We start from the raw sequence: 25,210 nt of genomic DNA, 5'->3' as shown, positions 1-25,210 counted from the left end.
CAAATCAAAATTGTAGTAAAATGTACTCAGCTACTTAATGTCATTCATATGAGTCAGAAGTTTTGAATTAATATTGATTATCAATTTTTTAGAGATCAAAATAAAGAAGGCAAAAAAAAAAAAAAATCAATAATTGACTATGTTAATGGGTTAGAATATTTTTAACTTATAATTTTGACGTAAATTTTTAATCAACAATTTTAAATTTTAATATCTACCATATGAATGGTAACCTAATTTTTTTTTACCAACAAAATTAAACTACCCAGAGGATGAATCCCCAGTGCCCTGCCGAAGTCCGTCCTGTAAACCCAAGGTTTCAGGTTTTCATCTCCTCCCCGCTAGCTTGTTAATTGAACGCGCATGTTTTAACATGAACGAGAACTTTCTGAATATCATGTTTCCGAATTATAATATTTCGTTGAGAATCAAGGCTTCTGCTCTTTCTTTTCTTCAGCAAGAGATCCCATCAACTACTACTGCAATGGAACAAACAACAATTTTCTCCTTCTAGACATCTTACAAAGAAGAATTTATCAGGGTCTATCAAAATTTATTAGAGGAATTGAATAATAGAATAGTTTGTAGCTGCCTCTTCTTCTCTGGTCTATTTCTGTACAATTTATACCAATGAAACAAGTTTTTCACTATACAGTTTTCCTTTTCCTTGTTTTTCCCCTTTTACTAGGCTTTATACTTAGTTTGTCCCAAGAATTTTTTTATATAGCAAGTGTTCCTTCAGCGACTTGGCTTTCATCTGAAGAATCTGATGACTGAGCTTTTGGTTTACTCATTACCCGAGAAATCCCATAACCAAGTGAACTTCCACTTGCTTGACATAGCTGCAAACATAAGAGAAACAACAATTGTAGATACTCTGATCTCAAAAGTTCATATATCCAATGAGGACGATTATCCAGATCCACAAATTAAAAATCTTATTGACAAGATCCACAGATTAAAAATCTTATTGACAAGATTTGAGTACCTCAGTAAGCTCGGACAGGTGGCGAGTTCTAAATTCATTGATTGTTGCCGCAATCTCTGACGCGGGCAGTTTTGCCTAAACACACAAACAAACCAAATGGTCAGTTTAGCTCACATCCTGTCACTGAACAGTCTTTCGTACACTGGATGTAGCACAACCATCTCACGATTTTACTTAAGATGGGTATACTTGCGAACGAATTACCCATTTTTATAAAACTCGTGTGCTTGTTCAACTTGCTATTTTACACCAGATCTAAATACCTTTTCACGTTGATAATCATGTATTACCTGTGCAAGAACAGCAGCTGCTAACTGCAAACTTGGTTCCAAGGTTTCTGGAACAACCTGCAAATTTTTAAACCAAAAGGTTAACTGTAATGGAACTCAACATGTAATGCAGGAGAGGTGATGTCCATGAAAGTAAATTCCAGCTCAAATGGGCAACTTTTGTTTCTCTGTCTTTTTCTTTGGGGAAGAAATAAAGCTTAATAGGAGAATGTTAAACAGAAAATGGAGGAATATAGCAATCGCCAAATAAAACAAAAAGAGTTTAGAAAATTACAGCTGTGGCCCCAGCCTTCTCCAAATTGAGACCATGGTCAATGTCATGAGCACGAACAAAAGTCTTGACATTTGGGAAATACTTGCTCAAGGCCCAAACAGTTCTATAATTTGCACCAGGTGTATCCAAGGTTATTGCTGCAGCACATGCTCTTTCCGCACCAACTTTATGGAGGACCTGATCATCCAGTATGAAGCACATCAAATATTCATCTGCAGGTAAGCATTTTGACATGACTTACTATATTTTACCTCCCGACTTCCAGCGTCTCCAAAATACACAGGAAGATCCAAGGCACGCCCAATCGCCACTCTATCACTGAAACAAAGGAAACGCCAATTTAATACATCTTGGAAAGATATGAACTTGATAATTCTGGAAAGCAAAATTACAAACTGTATAGATCCATCTGAGAGAACCAAAAAGGCATACATAATACTTGTACACCATATACACACACAGTGAGTATCTGGTGAGTGATTCTTTTCTCTTGGTAGGAAGGGGGGAAAAAAGATAAGACATGGTTTGGTTTACCTCCGCACATCAAGAGCAACGAATGGAATTAGTCTCTCTGACAGAAGCTGAGCAATGATCTGGGGAAAGAAACCAGAACTATTATGATCAAATATATGTATCATACTGTAAACTAAGAGCAGATTCACCTTGAGATGCTGTTAACCTAATTCATCAAATAAGTAAGGAAATCCAATCAATACCTGGCCAACACGTCCGAATCCACAGAGGATAATATGATCTTGCAAATCATCAGTCTGTAAATAAAATTAAGCCCAGATATACCTCAGTTGAGAATGATTTTTAACAATAACCAAGTGAATCATACAACAAAGTTGAAATTCAGCATATGAACAAGTATGGCTAAAATTATAGCACAGGAAAATCATAAATGTAAATAACTTGGTATAGAAGAAATATTAATCTTCCAGTGCATCATCAAGGTGCTAATGAGCTGCATGATGTCACATGGCAACAACAACCTCTTTCATAGGATGAAGGTTATAAATAACGCAAACCCTACGTACAACAGGTGGTGTAGGTGGAATCAACTTGTTTGAGGTACAGATCTTTATTAAGGGCACAGTCTGATTCTATGAAAAAAATAATAATAATTAAAAAAAAAGACTCACTTCACTATTTCCATATTCATTATTGATGCTGAAATCAGGGATTCAACTATAATACAATCATGTTTTAAATTGAGTTAGACATCTAAACTTTATACATCTGTTAGAATTTTCAAATAATTCAACTCTAATGTTAGAGAGTTCAGATAGGATATCAACTTTAGTTGGAGTTTTCAAATTCTGTGTAAAAAATTTAACATTTGTGTGTCTGTAATATTACATGTATGTATACTAGCCTCTTGAAATCCTCAAACTGAAATTTAAGCAGTGACTATTTGAGAAGGAACCTAACTCAATATACTAAACATGGCCAAGTAAGACATTTTTATCAATTTCTTTTGAACAAACTGATCAAGAAGTTGAAGAATTCTGTCATGTGAAACCAAAAAGTACCCACCAAAACTAAAGACTTGTCCAAGCACATAAAAACACTTGAACCGTGCCACAGTTAAGAAACTTCTTTTATCATTTTCTGCTGCAACTATGAAATGGAAAGAATGAGAAACAAGAAGTCTCTTTTCACGTTTCAATTGCTTTAGGACCCAAATGTTGCCCAAAATTATCATAGTTGCCAAATTAAGATGATATAATTAACTGATAATAGATGACAATACTTCTGACTAGAAACTCATCATATCTATCCATCTATCTGTTATTAAATCAAAATACTACCAATAATGATCTAGAATTCTGTTTCTGAAGATATATAATTCTTCAAAGCTCACTAAATTTATACTTTATGCATTTTACCTCACTCTCAACAGGTAATAAACTTCGAACGTCATGCTGCTCAAAGCGAGAAGCAATTAACTGGCCTCCAGCAGCTAGCCATGGTGTAAGGGCCATTGAAATTCCCACAAGAAGAAACAGCAGAGATGATAGCTGAGAAGACATTATTCCCTGGAGAAAAACCAATTAGCAAAGTAGTACTTCTGCAAGTAACCAGTTAACACCTTTAGCAGTAATTTTGCAATTAACAACAATTGTTTTGACTATAACTATTTAATTCAGAAACACAATTTTGTCCCTCGTTTTCCTCTTAAATAAAATGACTTCGCTTATCTATATGAAATATGTATAATTAAGCCATATCTAACACAGGCATCTGAGATTCCAAAGGGCTTGCTGTTAAACACTTAGTACCATGTTGAATCAAAAGCCCACAATTAAAAAAAAAAAAAAATCATTATAAGCTGTAGGTAAATCGAAATACCATTGGGAATCAAGAAAACTGTGTGTGGTTGGAAACAAACCTGATTAACAGCTTCACCAAAAGCCACAAATGCAAACTCTCCACCTGGAGCAAGAAGGAGACCAGTCCTAATTGCAGATATCACTGAAACGCCAAACAGTCTACCAACTAAAGCAACCAATATGGTCTTGCCACCTATTAAAAGTCCTAATGCCCCCGTAATAACAGGAAAATTTGAAAGAAGAAGCTTTGGATCAATTGACATTCCAACCTGAAAACCAACAAAAATATTGCTGTTAATTGGATAGAAATCGAACAAACAAAATTACCAAGTATTATCATATTCTCACTCAGTCGCATAACAAACTTAAGCGCATAAATAGTGAAAAATAAAATGTCCAAAAACTGGCTCAAACAGCCTAAAGATTATTCAAAGAAAAATAGTAAGTTGGATTTAACATCCAACTTACTATTTTATGGGACTGTGCAGTCTTGGCTATTTTTTGGGTTGTATGGAATGAAAGAAACCAAAGAATCTTTGATAACAAGGCTGGGGAAGATCCTTCATACCTATGGGACAAAGTCAAGTTCTGGGCTTCCCTCTGGGCATCTATAACTACTGAATTCAAAGACATCTCTTTCTTTTTTATTTTGCTTAATTGGGAAGCTTCTATATATTAACAGGGATGCACTCTTAGTGAGCTAGTGTTTTTGGGGATTGGGTTATTTTATCTTTGCGGTTTCTAAGTGTTCTGTTTATATTGGGACTTCTCATCCTTTTTTGTGGTTTTGTAATCCTCCTAATCCTTGTACATATTTCTTATAGTTATATTTAATCTTTGTTTCTTAGCAAAAAAAAAAAATCCAAAATTTCTCTCAGATTATTGTCTGCATGAAAGTAACAAGCCAGTAGCCTTATCCTTCTATCGAACAAGAAATAAATTTTAACACAAGAAGTGAGCAAGCATAGAGATGCAGTTACAAAGATTTACCGTCATGAAGAAGAGACCCAATAAAAGGCCACGATAAGGAGCAATATCAGATTCAACCTGCAAAGAGAATTCAGTTTCTGCAAGGAGTAAACCAGCCAAAAATGCTCCCAGTGCCATCGAAAGTCCAGCCTGCTCCAGAAAAGGACAAAGATATGATTCATCATTGTAAGATATACGAGAACAGCAATCAATAAATAGCATTTTTATACCCTGGCGGTAAGGAGACTAGTTCCCAGAATCACAAGGAGCGTATTTGCAGAGAATATCTCTGCATTCTGGTTTTCTGCAATTTGCTTATAGATTGGTCGAAGCAGCTGCAAAATCGCATAAAGAGAATATAAATTCACACACCAAATTTCATTATTCACTGATGGGCAGAAGAGAATGGGAGACCCTGTAAGTCCCAGAGAATGAACTCTCCAGTCCAAAGAAACACACAGAAGAGGGATACAATTGAGAACTATCTTTTCCCCGTGGCCATGTATTACTGCACCAAGGAAGTTCGCCTATACTTCACAGTAAAGAACATCACCCTAAAATGCATATCCCATCATCATGTGCAGATCTAAACTGACAATGAGCTAAAGTTTTATGAAATAGAATATAAAAACTAACTAAAAATTTGGCTAAGGTCTCAACTTATTTAAATTTCTGATGCACCAGAAGAATGGACCATAGAAGGTTAGAACACAGTAAAAAAAGTAGCTATGAACAGCATCAAAACAATAAAACAGGTTGCTACTTGGACTCAAAGTACAATACCAGCTTACAACAAAGTTTCTCATGATTTCTCATCAGGCAAAATGGTTGAATAGATCAAGAAATAAAATCACTGACAAGATGTCTTTATCAAAGTGATTCAAACAAATTGAATGTCAGTATGCATGATGTCTTAGAAATTTTAAAACTTACCAAGCGTCCACCTGCAATTATGGCTGTGATGGCAACAGCTGCCTTCACAGCAGCCACTCCAAGAGCTTCAGCAATGGCTTGAAAACCAACCTGAAACAAAGCAGATTGCATATTCAATAATTCTGACAAGAGTGGTGGTAGCGACCATGACCGCTACCAAAAGGAAGTTAAGTCTGGAATAAATTCTTGACACACACTTCATAGGAAAGAACAGCCTTTAGTGCATCATGCTTACAATGGATGGACGCGGCAGTTTAGGGTTGTTTTATAGGCCTTACTGATTCTAATAGAGGGAAATAGGCATTTAAGGCCATATATCTATCTGCCATAATAACACATAGAATTGTAACATTGCAGCTTTAGTCCTCAGATAGAGATAGAAAGAGAGATGCAAACAGTCATTATGGCAAATTTTCCAAGATAAAAATAGTAATATTCAATTTCTGTTCAGACAGATGCAGTTTGTATCTGAATCCAGTGCTTCATCTTACCGATCCAACTCTTTCTTATGAATGTTTTCACTTAATAAATATTAATGAATTTTCTCATTTAAATCAATTCCTCAATAACTTTTCAATGAAACCAATTCATATGAGCACTCCTAAGCAGTCAGGGATCCATGCATTCTGGGAAAAATGGTAGGTGTAAGCTGCAAGGACAAAGGACAAAATGAAATATAATGATTGGATGAGACAGGTATTTACAATATTTATTGGCTGATAGCACTTTTGATGTTGCTCATCAGCAATCTTAATTCCAGAAAACCTTAATTACTTGTAGTTATGTGCACACAAACTCAGAACTATGTGCAAGCAAAGGAACAGTCGCAGAAAATAAGTGATCAGAACATTCACTAACTTATGAAAGAACAAAAAGAGAAAGAAAAGATAGATTGTTTGTAATCTTTACCCCTCCTTTGGAAGAATTTGGTGAAATAAGAGGAATGAGTATTAGCAAAACCACAACAGCCAAATCCTGAAGAATACAGAAGGAAGAACATAGATTTTTGTTAGCATATTTCCACAAAAAACAAACAATGACAAAGATATTTTAAAAATCACCATAGATGAAAAGCAGTGGGTAGTAATATGCAATTAAAATTTTTTGTTAAGCTGTATGTGGTACTGAAATTCACTTTTGACATCCAAAGGAACAAAGCACTAAACAAATTAATATCCACGTTTGTTTAGGATATTAATATTTTACCATATCATGAAGCAGTTAGACTTTTCATTTAATCCTCAGTACAGATGCCAGTAAGGCACAGCAAAAATCACAAAAGCAGGGATTTAAATCGATATTTTGTCAAGAAGTTCAATTGGATATATTAACTGCTAAAGGAGCCACAATCGTACAAGCACAATATTTTTTAATTATTTAACCTAAGGCAACCGAATCCCATCCGCACCCATGTAAGCGGTGTTTGAACCCTCGACCTCTTGTTTTTAACACAAGAGATTTCCCACCTCAACTCGAAAGTTTATGAATGTTTTCCAGGTGAATACTTTTCTGTTTATTTTCGTAGAGTAACCTGGAAAAGTAAGACAGAGAATGTAGCACGGCCATGGCGTGATGTGCTCTCGCCTCGCTCCTGTAAAACCTGCAACAAGATCCATGAAAATTAAATCACTTGTATGACAAAAAAGGTGTAAACTAATAATCATTTGCATTGGCAGGTCCACTACAAAAATGGCTAGAGAACAAGCTCTTCTCCAACAAGGAAAGTCTAAGAAAGCCGTGGGCCAAGGACCTTCCAAGTTATTAATCATAGATCATTTAACAAATGGTTGATTTTGAAGATTTTGCAGTACCATATATATTTTACATTTGGAATATAAGACGAGGTAAAATGACATAAACTTGATTGCAGCACAAATAAGTTCCTAAACTATTTAGAAATCAAGATACAAAATGTCCAAATATTTTACATATTTCAGTTCTGTTCCTTCTCCAAAAAAAATGGGTGACGCGCAATACAAGGAAGTTAATATACCAGAAATCTGAAGCAACAACAGTTCATAATAAGTACCTGTAGGACAACAGCTGTAGAAGACAGTGCTAGGCCATTTCCTATGACTATTGATGCAGGACCAGGCAGCCCAGAAACGAAATGTGCAACCAAGCCAACCACCACTGCTGTCACCAAGACCTGCATTATGCACATTAAATATCTATAATTAAAAAATTGATCAAGTGGACCTGACAAAATAAACAGATATGATAAAGATATTGGAAGTTTCCCAATCACCTGAGCGGAGCCTAATCCAAAAACATATTTCTTCATGGAACTTAGCCTTTCAACAGAAAGCTATAAAATGAAAAACACTTCTGAGTTAGCTTTCCGCATTATTGTGAGAATAAAATACTAAGAAGGAATGTAAAAGAAAGTCACCTCAAGGCCAATATTAAATAGCAAGAAAACAACTCCGAATTCTGCTATTGCCTTTGTTCCATGCACATGACGGATTATAGAAAGACCATAAGGCCCAATCAAGATGCCAGCAGCCAAATAGCCAAGAACAGGACTGCCTAAACGTACAATAAGTATAGTACTAGTAAATAAAATCAAGATTTGATTTAAAGCAAGAACTTGCTGTCATAATATTGATCAGGATCAAGGCGGCACCAAAACATTTAACTGTACAATATTTCGGGGAAAATTTTGATAAATAAGGAGAATGAAATATATGCCGAAAAAGTTCAAGCACCATTTAATAATAAAATTTTCATTTTGGAATATTCTAGAACTACAAACACATAAACTATACAAGCATGTATTAGATTAAAGACTTATAAATTCAATTACCTCCAGGAATTTTCTGAAATATAGGCACAAAAATTACACTTGCAAGAAGTAACCACAACACATCAAAGAGCGAAGCTTCCTCCTCGTTTATCTAAGAGAATTCAAAATTAAATCAATTAAGAAAGAACTATCATATTGCACTTAAGATCCAAGGCAGAAAAAGTTAATGATACATGAAATTGCATGCCTCTTGCTCAGGAAGCATATCCAGCAGCTTTTTTATTCTCTTAGGAAGTTTCTTAACTTCTCGGATTAGAGGCTTTGCATTTGAAGAAGCTTCTTCAATACTTGTGGTAATAACATCTGGTTGTTGAAGCTGCAGAGAGCTCCTCTCTGCTTGATTAGCATAAAAGGCAACCCTGTGATCCATTAAGCATTTGTTTTTTAATATCAAGAAGGCCCCTCTAAACTAAATGTCACAATCTAATATATCATATATGAAACAACTAATAGAATTATGTAGTAACACCTTTCAGAGGAGCTAAGGAAATGAACTGTAGACATCGACAATAGGAATTTACACCAACATAATCGAGCAATAGGTTAATAGGAAAATAATGATAGACAAATGCTTCAATGGTTAACAAAGAAGGTTGGTGTGCTTGTGAACTACTTTCAAGTGAAGCACTTCTTTTCCTCCAAGTTATAAGGAAAACTAAAACGAACTGCAATATCAAATGATGTGTGTAGCACAAACTTAATATCACTCAACAATGACATGATTAATGAAGTAAAATCAATAATGAATTTTTACAAAAATATATAGAAACAAAGAAGTAGCAACAGAGTGATACATACCCTGCTCCAAAGAGCAAAAAGCCAAGAACCAGCTTAGGCAATTGCTTCCTTGCATATTCCATGAGCCCCTGGAAAATTGATGCTTGTGTGGACTCAGTCCCGTCCACAGCAGAAGAGAAGAATGAAGCAGGAAAGAAACGAGAAGATTTTTTCTGCAATGTCTTCGGAGCATTAACGGGTGAACTCTCCCTAGTCAGATCTTTCTGCATTTCTTGCTTTTTCGTTTGAATAACATTTTTTGACTTTTCTGCTTCCACTTCAGCTTCTTTAGGAGAGTCTAAATTCAGCTTTCCATTCTCCTGATCGATCAGTTCATCAGATTGGTATAATTCCTCAGAACTCTGGCTGACTTTATCCGGTAGAATATCATGTGAAGACTCGCTGACCAAATAGTCACCATTAACTGGCACATCTATGTCTCTTTCAACATTAACATCATCAGTGCTACCTGCCTTCTCTTCTTTGACTGCAGTCTCATCACCTGATACGTACCCTTTGATTCTTTCAGAGATATCAACAGAGGAATTGGAGAGCGATTTCTCTGCTCTCTGTAATGCAATTTCGGCATCATTCACACGTTGCGTAGCCTCTATCTCAAAAGCAACGGCTTGCTCTGCTAATAACATAATGTTTGCGACATCCTCCTCGGCTTTCAAGGCATTCATCTGAGCTTTCTCTGCAACCTCATTTAATCTATCCACTTCCTTCTGCAATTCTTCCTTCTTACTCTGCAACCGTCTCAATTCTGTCTCACAATTTGCTAAATTTGCTTGACACTCCTTGATATCATTTTCAGCAGCCAAAAGAAGTCCATCCTCTTCTTTACCATCACTTTTGGCATCATCCTCTGTAGAACCTTCTGGATAATCATCCTCTTGTTTTACATCTTGTAGTGATTCAATAGCCACCTGAAGCCTTGCCTCAGCCAAAGAAAGAGCCATTGTTGCTTTATGAACAGCTTCTTTGGCAATGCACTCCTCATTCACAATTTCGTGAACCATATCAAGTGTGACATTAACATTGTTCCAAGCATTTGCTGCTTCATCCTTCAATGCTATTGCAGCTTCTGATATTCTCTGAGCCTTCTCCTCAAACATGGTACTATTCAGCTGTGCAACTTCCAATTCTTTCATTGCATTCATCAATAATTCTCTCAATTCGTCAGTAGTAGGTGGTTCTGCATCTTCTTTTGTTTCTCTTTCTTCTTCGCCCAAGCTATTTGCCTCTGGACCGTCACCATTTTCAGAAAACTCAACATTTCGGCCATTTCCATCAATAAATGCTAAAGAATCATTACCTTGACATGTTGGACAAACTCCCCTTGACAACTTTGAAAAATCATCAAAACTACAAAATAAAGACTTACAGGTGTACAAACCCCACAAATTAGCATCGGAGTTTCCTCTAAAAACCAAACTTGATTTTGAACAGCCAGCATATGAAATACTTTTACTCAAGTTTCTCGTGGACCGGGTTTTTGAAACAATCCTCCGATTGGAAACATTATAACCAAAACCTCCATATCTAAACCTTGAATTAATTAGTCTATCGGAAATTCTGTATCTCGTACCCTCAAACACATTAGGCTGCTGTAAACCACAAGCAAAACCCATTTCTCTAAGCCAGTCAATGCAATCCAATATTTATAGAATCAGGCTCACGTACTCTAATTGGCATAAAGTCAAACACCTGGTGAAAGTAAAATGAACAAGTAGAAAAACCCACTGTATCAATGCGAATCTTCTTAAGTTAAAATGTCAGGAACCTTCACCCATATACAATAAATAAACCGAAAATAGACATTAAAATACTAGAAGAAAAACACAAATATGGAGTTTACACGCTATACAGAAGGAAAGTGGAGTTACCGATGACGAAGAGCGAGATGGTGGCTGTGACAGCGGCTGGAGCTGATAAAATCGATGGGGCAGTTGAGAGAAGAGTTAGGAGCCAACAGAGCATGTAAACGAATTTTCTATAACATCTCTCTCTTTCAGCCAGCCTCCAGGAATCAGGAGTGAGAATAAGAAAGTAGAAATTATTTTGATTTGTATATTTTATTTCAGTTTTGAGATGAATTTACAATAATGGCCTTTCCGTCAGCGGGAGATTCACAAATGCCCATGGATATTCCAGTGATAGGGTTTTATGTCCACTCCCACTTGAGCTTCGTGAGAAACAATCTGTTTGTCGCAGCTCTCGCCCCAATCCACGTACAGGGGCTCAGGCGGGTTGCGCGCGTGAGATTAACCTACCCTTCTGTTAAAAATCTGACGTGGAACGTTATAGTCGTTTGGAGCTGTTAGTTGGTGGCTGGCAAATTGGAGAGGAGCCCTGTTGGCTATTGCACAAAAAATTTATGACAAAGATTAACGGTCACATGATCATGATGTTATTTACATTAGCAGTTGGCAATGATCAAAACAGAAAATAGACCTTTTGAAACTTCTTATAAAAGACTATTTTAATTAAAAATTATTTAAATAAATATAATTTATTTTTTGTGAATAAAAATTTGATTAAATACTTAAATAACTTATTCTTTAAAATATATTTTACACCCACTTTATTTTGTAATTTATATTTATATTTTAATATTAATAAAAAATTCCTTGAAAAAATTGTAAGAGTATGAAGCTTCAAAAATAAAAACTAAATAATTTTTTTTTGAAATAATTATAAGAGTTTAAAGTTTCAAAAATAGAAACAATATAATAAGAAGAAGAGTTTAAAGCAATTTACCAAAATGTTATAATTTTCAAAGCAAAATAACCAAAGTCAAGCTGCTTTCCCTCTCTTTTTCTCTACTATTTAGAACTTTAGCCTTTAGTCTTTACATTAATGTTAGATCATTAGGGCTTGTAAGTTGTAAACCTCAAGCGACATGTGTATGTTTTAAGTGTTTTTATTTTAAATTAATTTAAGAGTTAAGGATTTGGTCAAGATTTTTTACTAGGGTCGGAGACTTAACTTGAATATAATCAAAATTTTTTACTAGGGTCAAGATTTCTTTATCTTCATACATGTCGCGGATCCTATAGGATTTGATGCAAGAATATGCGTGAAATAATATGCAATATGTAAAACTACGTAGTTGTAAACCGTGAGTATCAACTGTATCCCGAACTATCTCTATCCTGTGTAAATGCAACACATGGTATAAAACAAGCACTTTTACCTGTATGAGGCTCTGCATGCTATATGGTGATATTGACAAAGTTTAAACGGGCAACAACAAATTCACAATTCTTAAGAGCGGAACTAGTTATCTTCTCGAGAGATGAAGTAAAACATGATGCTATCAGTAATTGGGAATTTCAGCAGGGGAGGTTCATTGCAGGAGTAATGTACACACTGTGCTTGTAAATAAAGCGTAGTAACTGGGATCGATCGTGAAGATTACTTGATCTTTTTCTTCAACACCGCATATGGTATCTATTGCAGCGAACTCCACTTCCCGACCGTCAAGAGTAAAATGAACTTTCGGGTCAGAAAATGTAACACCAATGATACTGTATATATACCTATCTCCTCAGAAATCGCCAGGCCTAAGAAAATACGCCTGAACTCTGTTGCAGGTCTTCCAAGCTCCACTTTGTGTTCACCTGGGAACATTAGAAATTATAGCTACACGACTTCAATCAATTCCATTTCGCTCTCCACGCGACTGAATCCTGAGGTTTCATAAATTCAGATACGTGCAACTAATCAAATCCTTAATCTTTACGTGTCTAAAATATGAGAATATATAAGATTGGCAGCCCCAGCTTACGCATCAATCTCAAAGTCTCAAACCATTAACCGTCGAAGCCCATTTAAGATAGAGAATTTCAAGAAACAGGCAAGATTATTTCACTGAGTACTTTCGGCGCTAAAAACAAAAAGCCGACTCTTTTAATCTGCCCTTCATCAGCGTGAATAGTGACCAAGTCTTCGTTAGTGCCACCCATTTTAATAAGCTTTTCGTACAACTGGTGAAGATTGATACGAGCAACGTTGTCGTGTTTGCATTCAAAGCAATCAAATCCCGTAGAACTTATCAACCACAAAATATCCCTATCCCACTATCACAATTCACAAGAACAAGAACAGTCTCCCTGTCCCTGGCTGAGAATGTCAGCTGTTCATTGCTTATAGAGATATAAAAAGAGTTTATCAGCCCTTGCAGATAAACTTCACCAGTTAATCCCTGTAGAACTAGAATCTACTCAGATGTACCAACAAATATGCTAATAGGATAATCAAATAATTACCTGTTTCCCCACCAGTGTCCAGCTCTGTGAACACTCGTTTAAACTCTTTAGCAGGAATCCCAATGGCCAGATCATCATATTAACATTCACGTCTATCCACAGGATCTCTATCAGCTTTAGTCAATTCCATTTGAAAGAATCGGGTTTTGCCAGTGCCTGAGATTGTATTCACCATAAGTTAAAGCGTGTTTAAAATCTAAAGGCACCATGACAAAGTCAGACGCAACTCAATCATATTGAAGTCAGGTATATTGTTTAAACCGCTGAACAGCTATAAGGTCCATTTCAATGGACTTCTTATCTTCCCGTGTACCAATACTCAAGACTACATATTCAAGATCCTTTCTTTTCTCTCATCATCTCAGAACAAAAGAATAGTTACACAGCAAAAATAACCTGGAAGCATATAAAGCAAAGTTATCGAACATTTCCATTGAGTCAGTCTCTTGGCCACTTTTTTATTGCAAAACCAACATTTCTTTTCCCAGGTATTCTCTACGCGCTAACAGTTGCCATTCCGAATCTTGGAACAAGCAATATTCAAAGAAAACGGAAAAAGGAACATACCCAAGTCCTTACAACGAAACTTAATGGCCTTGTCCCCACGAAAGGTCTTTATCCTTCTTATATCACTAATGAGATAGTGATGACCTCATTATCAGTAGCCAAATTGAGTAACTCAGAAAAGGCATTGAGGTCGATGTCTCTGTGTCCTGGTTTGTCACCGTAAAATGTTTGGAAACCCGAAGGCATCAGATGAAGTACAGAAATGAGCATGCCTGGAGGCTCCTCACAAATATAGAGAGATAACTCATCTTGCGTGCAGTAAATGGAGGCTTTGGTAGTGTGACTGATGTTTGCCACTGACGCCACGGCCTCTTTCAGCAGAATACTCTTATGAAATTTGAGCTCTAACATGGTGGCAATAAAGAGAAAGAGAAATCTGGGGGAGAACATTTTTTCCTCTTGATTTTATGTTATTGTTAAGAGTATGAGTACTTATTTTAAGCGCGTGCTAAGAGGACATGTTTTTAATGTTATTGTTACAGTTTAAACAAGAAATTTGAATTGAGGAAGCTCAAATCAGTAAGTAACAGGTTCATTACACACGACAAACAAAGTTTTATATGTGCACAAGTCAAATTTGATGGAAACAAATATTTTGGCAACAGTCTAAAGATCTTAATATAGTGTATCACATGATTGGTATCAAGGACGTAAAAATAAGGAAATTCAAACAATTTGTGAACAATAAGACAAGAATTTCAATTTGATGAGAAGGTCTTCCACCGGATAAAAGCACTTAAAATCTCGAAATGGCGGCAAAGAGAAGAATTCATATAGTGCTTCTCGTATGAATTAAGATTGCTCCTCTGTCTGGTCTTCGGCACCAGATTCATCATCTGGTTTATTCTCAATTTGTTCAGCAGGGGATGTAGAAGAAGAAGAAGCAGTTCTTTTGTGGTTAGCGGCCTTGAGGACATGGCTGTAATTGCCTTTCTCCATGAAGAGCTGAGCAAAGTGATGCTTGCAGTAAAGAACTCCATCAAGAGCAGCATATGATGAGTGCGTGAGAGGGCAACCTCCATGAGCACATCTGAAGCATGTCTTGTGGAAACAATCTCCTTCCATGGTCACCTGTTTCAATCCAAATGATCATGAAGAAAATGAAAATTGATTCTAATCATCACAAATTGATCATTCAGAAATAGGATTTAACTTTAACATTTTTATATACGAGATCCAATATGAAACTTTGATTCAGCCTAATTCCTTTGCAAAAAATGAAACAAAATATATACGTGATCAAAGCATTACAAACCTTCTCCAAGGGATACACAGTTTTCTCACAAGCAGCACATTTGTCTTGGGTTCCACTGAACAAGGAGGAGAGTTTGCTGGGGGTTCTATTCTGCTACAGCATTGATATAAATTAAGTAAAAAAAAGAAAGAAAAATCAGAGTTTGAAGGTGACAAATCCAATTTAAGTAGGAGGGTTTCCAATTCCCATGCAAATCTAGCACAAGTGCTTTCATTGTAATGATACATTTAAAAGGCAATCCAACTATATGCATCTAAATGTACAGAATTAGAGGGCATACCAGCTCCATTTGTTTCTCAGCTTTTGTTCCTGTAAATCATTCAGCAATAAGAAAGGTTATTGCTTGCTTAGCCGAAATATAATGTTATGAACATTCGAACAAGACGAGGGATTCTTACCGGTCTGAAAATTCTTGCTAAAATTGCCAGATTCCTTGAAAAGTTGCTCGAAATGAGGCTTGCAGTAGAGGACTCCATCCATGGATGAGTAGTTGCTCATCTGGCAACGGTACATTTTTCAAAAAACTGGAAGGAAGGAAAAGAATTGTAGAGAAAAAAAAAAACAAATACAAAATAACACATACCACAAGAGTTCCTTTGCAATGGCTGCATTTGAAGCAGGATTTATGATAAGGCATTCCTTCAAGGGACAACATGTCAACAACATAAACAGTCTTATCACAGGCCTTGCATTTGTCAAGAGTTCCAGTGAATGCCATTCTTTTTCCCTTCTTCGAAAAAGATCCGAAATTCGGAAACTTTTTGAAGATTTAAAAGAAAGAACGAGTAATGTTTCAGGTTGGCTGAGTATCAAAAGGAAAAAAGGCTGAAAAAGAAAATACCCCAGTAATTGCTTAGTGCCTCAGACAAAGGTAGAATAAACAAAGTCCTAGTTCTGTTCATACAAAACAGATTTATATCTAGATTAAAAATGGGTACTTGCCTTGTCTTGCAATGGTGGAAATTTGATTGGATCGACCTGTAAATAATGGACACGTGATTGGAGATCCCAACATTCTGAGGTAAGTCTGCAATGTTAGCGCTGTAATTGTGGATATAATCCAATAGAATTGGAGTAAAATAAGGTTAGCAATCTGACCATTTCAATTGTAAAACAACTGTTTCTGCTATTAGCTGTGGTTGTAGTTAAGTGTCAAATATACAAATGGCATGTTATGTAAGTCAAAACCAACTGTTAAAATTATAATTCAATTAGCAAATGGTGGGTAATAGTTTCAATGTTACATTAATCCGGCAGTAGCTAGCCTAATGGATTGGTACAAAATTAAAGCTGCTTTAGGTGGGTTGGATCATTAATTTAGTGTTAATTCATTTGCAACCACCACAATTCGACTTTGGGTTTGCAAAATGGTTTCACTTGTTACAACTATTAAAGGCATCTAATGCAACCGTTTTATTAAGTTTCCGCTTATTTTGGGTGCAAAAAGAATAGTATTTACAGCCACAGGAATCCTTAGATATTCTGGAATAAATTAGTTCTGAAATTGTAATAGGACAAAATACTTATTAGCATATTCAGTGCTGTGACAAATATCCAAAAATATAAAAAATAAAATAAGATGAAGATACGAAAACATTATTTCAAAATGTAAGATGCAGATACTACAATGGTGCTTGAACCACTCAATCACGGTAGCACAACTTGCTGGGAGAGGATGAGATCCGATATTGATTTCCCATGCCTATCAATCCTTCTAGAGCAGTTGACACCGCCATCTAGAATGTTTCGGACCACCACGTTCAAAGAATGGATTCCTCTGACTTCATAAATTTCCACCTTTACATGTTCATTGACCCACTGGTCTCTCTTGTTGATTGCATCTGAGTCAGGAAATGAAGAGGTATTCAGAAGAGTTGAGACAACATCCTTTACCCACCGGGGTGTTATGATCATCTTCAGCCTTTCAAAATCTAGAGGGAAATGTGGGATCATGGAGAAATTTAAGTCATTTCCTTTGTCTCCTGATCTACTGTGGCATACAGTATAAAGAGGAATCTTCTGGCCAGATGGAGCAGAAGAAAGGCCAATTTCTTTTGATGAACAATCCACAGAACAAATGTTCAGACTTGCTTCTGGCAGCGATAAAGGTTCATGCACAACATCAGTCTTTAGCAAATTTTCTTCACGAGTGACCTCTTGAGTAATAGAATCTGCTACTTTACTGCACTTTAATCCAGTTTGCCAGAAGACATGTTCACGTCCAACCTGAATGACCATCGAACATTTCTTCTTATGATACTACATTCTGACAATTGAGAATTTTTGCCTGACAACTAGAAAGATTTGAATAAGAATCTTCATGTGTTTTAATAAATGATTAGATGGACTGAAGGTTTAAGTACTGATTTTAGGAATACAATGATGCAGATAAAAATTGATGGCACAGACAAAGAGAGAGTGGGCAGAAACAGTACCAATTGCTTTTCAAGAATGACCTCTTTTTTGTGTCCGGTGCTGCGTACAGAAAACAAATAAGTATTTGAGGAGATCAAAAAGAAAAGGGGGGTTGGGTCATCCATGGATCATGAATGCAAGGGAGAAGTAATAAAACCAAGATAGAAAACTACTTTGAACAAAGTCAAATAATTTGAAACAAACTGGTTTAGACCATGCAGGGAGCAAAATGCTCCCACATTTTTTAAACAGTAAAGGACGAACAAGCTGATAATAAAATAACCTGACACCACCACCACCAGCTGGTCCATTTGTATATAAAGCAATGAATTCTTTAGTGAATTGCACTGCATGATCCTTCAACTCAAACAGACCATCCATGCGTAATCTAATATCTTCACTGGTCCTCCATGACGAAGGATCATCACTGATGCTTGCTGTCTTCAAGCTATCAAGTCCAATTATGTAAGAAAGTATTTTGTGATTTACTCCAGGAACCACTTCTTCCATCCACGACCTAACCTAAATTACATAGAAAAGGAAAAAGAAAAGAGAAACTATCAAATAAAATTATGAGCCCAATGCAGTTGGATCTTTTCCTTCTTATTTCATTCAAAATGTAGTTGGATCTTGGAGGTCTCAAGTGGGGACCTCAAGTAGAGAATTAATAATCACTGTTATTCTGAGACATCAAACTGATTAAAAACTAGTCACATGCTTAAGAGCCTACCAAAAATTCAGCAGCTCTAGCTCGTTTAACACATTCATGTCCTCCATAGGATACCTCCCCCCATCCCTTCCATCCACAGTCCTGAAAAGTAGGAAATTATAACATTAGAAAACAAAACATATAGCTTCATTTGTTAACCAGAATGGTCCCATCAATTGTTATTGAGTATCATCCATCAAGGTCAACTCCAGTAAAATTGTTTCACACAAAATTCTGCATTATGTTGTAATAATATCTCTGCAATGAATATGGTCAAGTAAATTTTTGACAGACCAAGGACTTTGATATTCACGAAAGTTGATCCCTTTCATTTGATTCATGTTCTCCATAACAGTTAAGTAAAATCAAGAACTCAAAAATTACCTTTGGAACCAACCGCAAGAGTTTACCAGGCACAGATTCAGGAGAAGGGTTTGCTCTACCACAGAGAACTTTATGGCTTGACAATGACTGGAAAGAAACATCCCGAATGTCAATTACCTGCATTGACAAGTAAGAATTCAAGTTTGCACTCTTTTCTTTTATATCCTCCATTATCATGACCACAAGTTCTAGCTATGCAACTGACTTACCACATCAGGAGTGACATAGGCAGCTGGATCCCCAACTTCATAAAGAAGTTGTTGACCACATGTTCTAAAATTTAAAATTCCACCACTGCCCTCCGCTTTCGCCACGCATATTTTTCCATCAAAGCTAATTTCAGCATAAGGAAGTGACTGATCAAGAAGACTCTGGAAAGATATATCCCGATACTTGTCTCCTACAGTAGAGATATGAGAAAATTCTCAACAAACCTATCAAATATATTACGACCCACTGCAACGCTTAATGAAACACAGTGGAGCTGCTTAGATCTAAAATAAAACCCACCTGGATGCATGAAGTATCCCCCTGTAAGTTGACAACCACACTCTAAAAGGTGGCCGGCTAGGGAACCCTGTGCCAGCAGCTCTAAGTTATCCCAATTCCAGCCTAGTTCATAGACCTATTCATATATCGGTTAGATCATGCTTTGTGCTGATAACATAAGAGATCATGCTTTGTGCTGATAACATAAGAGATCATGCTTTGTGCTGATAACATAAGAAAAGTATCTGGTTCTTAAACCTATGCTTTCTCTATTTCTTTCAAACTTGTAGTCAATCAAGGATGGTGTGTGCTCAATCCTTGTGTTTATTTTATGTGCAGGATCCTCTTTGAATGGAGATGTCAAAAGAAGGAAAAATGTTACATACCATTGGTGCTAAAAATAAGGCAGCATCAGCAACCCGGGAAGTAATGATGACATTTGGTTGGTACTTCTCCAGACATTCAACAATCGGAGCAGCCCCTAGATAAGTGCTGACACCCTTAAAAAATTATACCAAAAGATGAGTCAGCTTTATAAAAGGCAAATTAAACGGAAAGAAAAACAGGAATCTTTTGCTCTGGATGAACAATCATCATTACTGCATATTATTCTGGCTAAACTTATTACAGATATGAAAAAGTCAACATAATGCAGATATGTACTTGGAATACTTGAAAAGGAAATAACCATAAGAGTACCAGATTCTTACACCTTCCATGATATATGGTTTCTTAGTAGAGGAATTTGAACCTGAAAATGTTACAACTGATGTTGAACAAATAAAAGAAAAGGAAATCATTCTAAAGGGGAAAAAACAAAAAAAAACAAAATGGATATGCATTGTAAATAGCCTTAATTGATTAAAAAAGCTGCATGATTTTGAATTTCTCAACTTTGCATGTACTGTAGTTGCTTTGCTTTAGTACCTCCCAAGAGCCGAGAGAGAGCAGCCATACCTGATTCTCTAACAGAAACTTCATAAGCCACAGCAACAGAGACATTGAGCCCCAGGGTAGTGGCTATTTCCAGAACCTTTTCCTGAGCACCAGGTGGGTGCACTGCCCAAAAGAACAAAATGGGTAAAACAAATTAATACAATCAAATGAATATTCAAAAGGCATTATTCTTGTCTTATGGCATCAAGATTCAGTCAGGACTTCAATCTTGATGAGTTTTACTTTACTTGCACCCATGTTGGTAATAATGCAAGTTCCTCTCTCCACAGCCAATGGTAGGAGCAACCTCATCCACTCTGAAACTGAGGAATTCGTCAAAAACAAAAATAATAATAATAATAGTTAGTTTTTTTTTTTTAAATAAAAATGAAAAATGAAAAAAATGGAGTAAAAGAAAAACATACTACGAGAATCATAACCATCGCCACTGACTGACATAGTCTGAAAACGGTCAGCAAGCGTGCGTTCAGCTAAACATTCAAGTACAAGATAGTTAAGTTGTTTGACGCTTTGAAGCAACTTAAGAGCCGCCATCGGCCTGTCACCTCCAAACCCAGCTCCACATCCTATGTATACCTTGTCTCTTCGTTTTTTAGGGTCCACTCTCTGCAATCCAATAATGTTGTCTACTATTAATAACTGATCTCCACTAGTACGATTTTACGAACATAAAATTAAATTAAAAATACTAACCAGCTTGATCACGCAGTTATGAATCGAATCACTGTCTTGTTTTTCCATTGACAGCTTCGATCAGGAGAGAAAATTGATTAATTTTGCTACGAGTAAAATTAACAATCACCTCATTGAAATGAGCAGCCACTGTTATCACTGTCAGCTTACCCTTACAAGAGGGAAGAAGATGATCAAATTTCCATTTGCTGCTAAACAACTCCGTCATAGTTCGCGTTCATTGCATCAATTCTTTAAACGACGTCGTATATCCGCATAATGGATGAGAAGAGACGTAACCAAGGACAAGTCAAATATTTCTCTTGGTTTATTGTAACCGGCATTACGATTATGTGTAAACATTTGGTTCATTGTAACCGGCATTACGATCATCAACATGTACTCTCAAAAAAGCACGAACACATAAATTGTAAGAAGAATAACAAATCAATGAACAATTGTTACAATTCATTTCATTTCCTCGATCAAAACTTTGCTCTTGGATTCTACTTTATCCTCTCTTTTGACAGAACTTTTACTGCCTCCACATTCTATGCATGATATTTTTTCTGCCCTTAGGAGGGCTGCTGCAGAGGACCAGACTTCTCCAGGCTGTTCATGCACCCAACACATTATGAAATAAATTTTCCTCTCAGCAGGCTTCAGCTTGTTCTTCATTTCTACCTTTCTTGACTTTTTCGTCTTCTCTAATTTTAGCTCCCTCTCTCCCCCCTGAATCATCCTCTGGAGATCACAAAGTGCACAGATTAAAGCAGAACTTCCCAGCGAGACTAGGCTTATCGTATCATCAAGAACAGTCAATCCAAGCTGTAACCCACCCATGTCTTTGTACGAGCTGCAGGTTTGCTCCAAGCAGTAAGACAGAACCTCCTGCACACTTTCAGGCTGTCCACCTTGCCCCAAGACAGAGGACACACTCAAAACCATCATTGCTGATCCTATCGCATCTGATTGCCAATCTCCATTGTAGAGACGAAGCGTCAAGCAGTAGCTTAATATAATGTCGACCAGGTGAACAACTAGAAGGGGAGACGGCTCTGTAGAACTAAGCTTGCTGATTGGAGGTAGTGGGGCCTCAGGACCAGGTGGAATTTCACTTGATTGGTTACTTTCTAGATCATCTTCAGGTGGTGCTGATGAATCATGCCAAGCAAGAGGTTGGACAAGTTGAGTTCCTTGCTTGCTGAGAGAAATCGTTCTCGCAGAAGGCTTCAGCCACCAAGGATCCCATGGCTCAATCATTCTGCTCAGTTCTCCAGATGCCACGGCTCTTAAAAACCGCTTCTTCTCATCTGCAGATAAATCATCAAAATTGACTTCACCACCTGCATAGAGTGAAAAGGAACAACTCATATCAGCTTCAGGGTATAGCTTGGAATCCATCCATCACCAGACTCCACAAGATGTAATCAATCTTCACACTCCAACTACAACCTACGGAGTGCTGCAATCTGTTTATGTGCCACATACAATTAGAACTGACTGATAGGAGAACAAACTGAAAGGAAACATTTTGTGAAATCTAGTGAAATCTAGTGAAAGTTATCGTGGAGCATACCAGACAAAATCTTTTGCATTGTCTCCTCAGATAGTGTTGATTCTGTTGAACCTGCCACAGTGCATTTTGAGCAGTGAGCTGATCATTGTATCTCATATATTCCAACACCAGTACAAATATATTCTTAAGAATTACAGGACATTCCACATAAGTAAAAAGGTAATAACAAAAGCTTCTATTTGTACAAACCCTCTAACAATGATAACAGATACATAAGGAACAAAACCAACAAGATTTGATACAACTATTAATCAAAGAAAAGATTAACAATGAACTAAATAACAACATACCATCTTCATCCATGCTATCCATTTCCTCTTCTGAATGGAATCGCTTCAAAATATCCACCATTTTCCTTTTAGTTTCATCATCAGATTGCATCCGCCGCATCTCTTCAACCACATTATCTCTCATGAAGGATTCAGTACAACGTCGACTATGAGACTATACAGCAAAAGAGAACCATGGAAAGATTTTCAACATATGAACATAAACATAATATACTAATTCCCTTAGCGCTTGAGAAAGATAAGGACCACTAGGAAGACATTCAAATTATAATTGATCTTTTATGTCTCACTTTTTCCCTGACAAATATATGGAAGAAAAACTTTAAAACACAAAGCACCAGGCTGCTAAACAATGGTAAAATATCTCATAGTTGAAGCAGAGTTGCTTATGTCTGACTAATATCAACCTTGTACAGGATGCATATAATTATGAACATGCTGTAGTAATCCATAACTATAAACAATTACGGATATCAAAAGGCATAATACAAAACTAGTAAATTTGAGAAAAATGATAAATCAAGCTTTTGACTTTCAAATTTGATCCTTCACCTACCCTTATGATTTGCCTGTTCGTCAACAACATAACATTCGTTAAAATCTGGTACTCCTAGAATAAGATTCTGCCTACCTGATAGCACTTAAGGGAACAATATCGCGAATTACATCGAGGGCAAGTATACTGCGAAAATTGCTTCTGACACCTGCACAATGGAGGGGAAAATATCAAACTAACACGAAGAGAAGAGAATTCATCAATTTAAACCAACATAACAAGTAAAACAAAGACCAAAGACACTGCAATTGTCAAAAAGTAGGATTTTACATAACTAAGATTTCTTAACATTTTAAGCTATTCGTCTTTCAAGCAATAAACAGCCTCTGCTTATAAAGGTACAACAATTGACAACATGCTCCAGTTAAATGAATTTCAGAAAATCAAAATTGCATTAACATTTTGGCAACAGTGATGTTAAATCAACGAGCATAAAAGCATCTATTCGTCTTTCAAGCAATAAACAGTCTACTTATAAACGCATAGCATGCTCCAGTTACATGAATTTCGGAAAACCAAAATTGCACTAACACATTGACAACAGTGATCTTAAAATCAACGAACATAAAAGCAACCAAACTGAGCATCAAATTTAATTACAAAATAAACAACTTTAGCATGATTAAACTAAAAATCACCCCTTTCAACAAATAAAATAAAATAAAATCACCAAAAGAAGAAAAATGAAGCTCGAGATTTATAGAAAAACATACACGTGGCAGATTATTCGAGAAGGAGGATTCAATGAGGACGAACTCGAAGGTTTGTCAGAGGTTAGGATTGGCTCAGCCATCTTCAATCAATCTAAACAAAGTGCTTCCGAGGTTAATTTTGGATTTATAATTCAAATGTTTCAGATATTAGGGTTTCAATTTAAAAAAGTCAATTAACAAACTCTGAGAGTCTTGAGTTGAGTTGAAGAATTTGAGCGTCGGACGACAGAGGCCACCGGCACTGGGATTGTCGTCTTGGAGAAGAACGTTCTAGCTTCTACTTTCTACACCTACAGGCCTACAGCGCGGCAAATTTCAATTTGGGCTTTGGACTGCTACAATTCTGAAATTGGGCCAGGCCCATATTCACCCAATTGATTAAGCTAATTGTCTCGCCACGTACAAATAGAATGCTGGTGGGGCCTTACAAGAAAGTCAGAAACCAATCCACCACGGACTTTATGTCTGTTTCCTGAAAACGTTTTCGCGCGGCAATGCAAAATATCTGGACCGTTGGTCTCCAAGCTTCTTCTTGTCAATATAATTCTTTGCTAATCTGATTGATACTTCTGCTTCTCCCGGAAAACTCGTTAACAGAAAGCATAGCTCTGAGCGCATGAGTTTCATTATATCTCAAAACGGAAAATTTAGCGTAATCAAATCACCTGGTAATTATATTATCTCTTCCATTTATTACCTTCTCCGTTTAGCTGCCGAGAAACCTTCTAGAAAGTGTGCTTGACATATTATGATCTCTTAGAATGTTTATAAATCAGTTAAGCCATTGGTTTCAGTTAAGAAAATTCTGATGCTGCTGCAAAGATGATGTTTTTGAATATTTTTCATCAACAAATAGATACTTGAGCTTTTGACATTGAGTTGATAAGATTTTCTACTTTAAAAACTTATTGCTATTAGATTTTAATTTGGAAGTCTTTTATGTCAAATGCAGGTACGTGGCACATGAAGCATCATCA

The 25,210-nt window shown here is 36.5% G+C and overlaps 4 protein-coding genes across 15 annotated transcripts; all 4 read right to left on the bottom strand.

The window, feature by feature from the left end:
• Positions 1–532: 532 nt before the first annotated feature.
• On the bottom strand, positions 533–11,557 carry LOC102612833 (K(+) efflux antiporter 2, chloroplastic). Its single transcript, XM_006490993.4, has 21 exons — positions 11,263–11,557; positions 9,395–11,083; positions 8,784–8,955; positions 8,597–8,687; positions 8,183–8,319; positions 8,039–8,098; positions 7,820–7,939; positions 7,322–7,390; positions 6,700–6,765; positions 5,791–5,880; positions 5,088–5,192; positions 4,879–5,007; positions 3,948–4,157; positions 3,445–3,594; positions 2,269–2,322; positions 2,087–2,145; positions 1,804–1,870; positions 1,553–1,729; positions 1,279–1,335; positions 989–1,063; positions 533–842 (listed from the first exon to the last, which is right to left on the bottom strand). The coding sequence occupies exons 2-21, from the start codon at positions 11,005–11,007 to the stop codon at positions 720–722; spliced, it is 3,624 nt and encodes a 1,207-aa protein (XP_006491056.1). The 5' UTR covers positions 11,008–11,083; positions 11,263–11,557; the 3' UTR covers positions 533–719.
• Positions 11,558–14,729: 3,172 nt separating this feature from the next.
• LOC102622735 (LIM domain-containing protein PLIM2b) lies at positions 14,730–16,342 on the bottom strand. 2 transcript variants are annotated; one of them, XM_025092589.2, is made up of 5 exons: positions 16,053–16,342; positions 15,868–15,967; positions 15,750–15,778; positions 15,470–15,562; positions 14,730–15,285 (listed from the first exon to the last, which is right to left on the bottom strand). In XM_025092589.2, the coding sequence occupies exons 1-5, from the start codon at positions 16,185–16,187 to the stop codon at positions 15,007–15,009; spliced, it is 636 nt and encodes a 211-aa protein (XP_024948357.1). In that variant the 5' UTR covers positions 16,188–16,342; the 3' UTR covers positions 14,730–15,006. The 2 variants fall into 2 exon arrangements, with proteins under 2 accessions (XP_024948357.1, XP_024948358.1); XM_025092590.2 differs by having other exon boundaries at positions 15,470–15,559.
• A 605-nt stretch (positions 16,343–16,947) lies between these two features.
• Positions 16,948–21,416, bottom strand: LOC127898612 (uncharacterized). Of its 10 annotated transcripts, XM_052437388.1 has the most exons (14): positions 21,267–21,416; positions 21,117–21,170; positions 20,828–21,029; positions 20,651–20,725; positions 20,361–20,525; positions 20,177–20,232; positions 19,853–19,966; positions 19,488–19,602; positions 19,187–19,377; positions 18,978–19,094; positions 18,615–18,695; positions 18,168–18,406; positions 17,905–17,944; positions 16,948–17,695 (listed from the first exon to the last, which is right to left on the bottom strand). In XM_052437388.1, exons 2-14 carry the CDS (start codon positions 21,162–21,164, stop codon positions 17,117–17,119), a joined length of 2,022 nt encoding a protein of 673 aa, XP_052293348.1. In that variant the 5' UTR covers positions 21,165–21,170; positions 21,267–21,416; the 3' UTR covers positions 16,948–17,116. The 10 variants fall into 10 exon arrangements, with proteins under 10 accessions (XP_052293348.1, XP_052293347.1, XP_052293350.1 ...); XM_052437387.1 differs by lacking the exon at positions 21,267–21,416 and having other exon boundaries at positions 21,117–21,266; XM_052437390.1 differs by lacking the exon at positions 21,267–21,416 and having other exon boundaries at positions 20,177–20,217; positions 21,117–21,266.
• A 77-nt stretch (positions 21,417–21,493) lies between these two features.
• On the bottom strand, positions 21,494–24,543 carry LOC127898605 (uncharacterized). 2 transcript variants are annotated; one of them, XM_052437398.1, is made up of 6 exons: positions 24,416–24,543; positions 24,234–24,324; positions 23,596–23,668; positions 22,965–23,118; positions 22,675–22,725; positions 21,494–22,441 (listed from the first exon to the last, which is right to left on the bottom strand). In XM_052437398.1, exons 2-6 carry the CDS (start codon positions 24,311–24,313, stop codon positions 21,564–21,566), a joined length of 1,236 nt encoding a protein of 411 aa, XP_052293358.1. In that variant the 5' UTR covers positions 24,314–24,324; positions 24,416–24,543; the 3' UTR covers positions 21,494–21,563. The 2 variants fall into 2 exon arrangements, with proteins under 2 accessions (XP_052293358.1, XP_052293357.1); XM_052437397.1 differs by having other exon boundaries at positions 24,234–24,490.
• Positions 24,544–25,210: the final 667 nt, after the last annotated feature.

This window comes from Citrus sinensis, chromosome 3 (assembly GCF_022201045.2).
Source record: "Citrus sinensis cultivar Valencia sweet orange chromosome 3, DVS_A1.0, whole genome shotgun sequence".
Lineage (NCBI taxonomy): Eukaryota > Viridiplantae > Streptophyta > Magnoliopsida > Sapindales > Rutaceae > Citrus > Citrus sinensis.
This window is presented reverse-complemented; position numbering and strand designations above follow the sequence as displayed.

Bases quoted from the DNA above. Each gene is read 5' to 3' on its own strand.
- LOC102612833 (XM_006490993.4), bottom strand. From the start codon at position 11,007: ATGGGTTTTGCTTGTGGTTTACAGCAGCCTAATGTGTTTGAGGGTACG. The intron at 7,391-7,819 runs GTACTTATTATG...ATCTTGTTGCAG, and splicing joins CTACAGCTGTTGTCCTACAG to GTTTTACAGGAGCGAGGCGA. The intron at 6,766-7,321 runs GTTACTCTACGA...TGTATTCTTCAG, and splicing joins TCTCTGTCTTACTTTTCCAG to GATTTGGCTGTTGTGGTTTT.
- LOC102622735 (XM_025092589.2), bottom strand. From the start codon at position 16,187: ATGGCATTCACTGGAACTCTTGACAAATGCAAGGCCTGTGATAAGACT. The intron at 15,779-15,867 runs GTAAGAATCCCT...AATGATTTACAG, and splicing joins TAGCAAGAATTTTCAGACCG to GAACAAAAGCTGAGAAACAA. The intron at 15,563-15,749 runs GTATGCCCTCTA...TCAATGCTGTAG, and splicing joins CTGAGAAACAAATGGAGCTG to CAGAATAGAACCCCCAGCAA.
- LOC127898612 (XM_052437388.1), bottom strand. From the start codon at position 21,164: ATGGAAAAACAAGACAGTGATTCGATTCATAACTGCGTGATCAAGCTG. The intron at 21,030-21,116 runs GTTAGTATTTTT...ATTGGATTGCAG, and splicing joins ATAACTGCGTGATCAAGCTG to AGAGTGGACCCTAAAAAACG. The intron at 18,407-18,614 runs GTAGGCTCTTAA...TATGTAATTTAG, and splicing joins CTAGAGCTGCTGAATTTTTG to GTTAGGTCGTGGATGGAAGA.
- LOC127898605 (XM_052437398.1), bottom strand. From the start codon at position 24,313: ATGGCTGAGCCAATCCTAACCTCTGACAAACCTTCGAGTTCGTCCTCA. The intron at 22,726-22,964 runs GTATGTTGTTAT...GCACTGTGGCAG, and splicing joins GGATAGCATGGATGAAGATG to GTTCAACAGAATCAACACTA. The intron at 22,442-22,674 runs GTATGCTCCACG...CACTCTATGCAG, and splicing joins AATGCAAAAGATTTTGTCTG to GTGGTGAAGTCAATTTTGAT.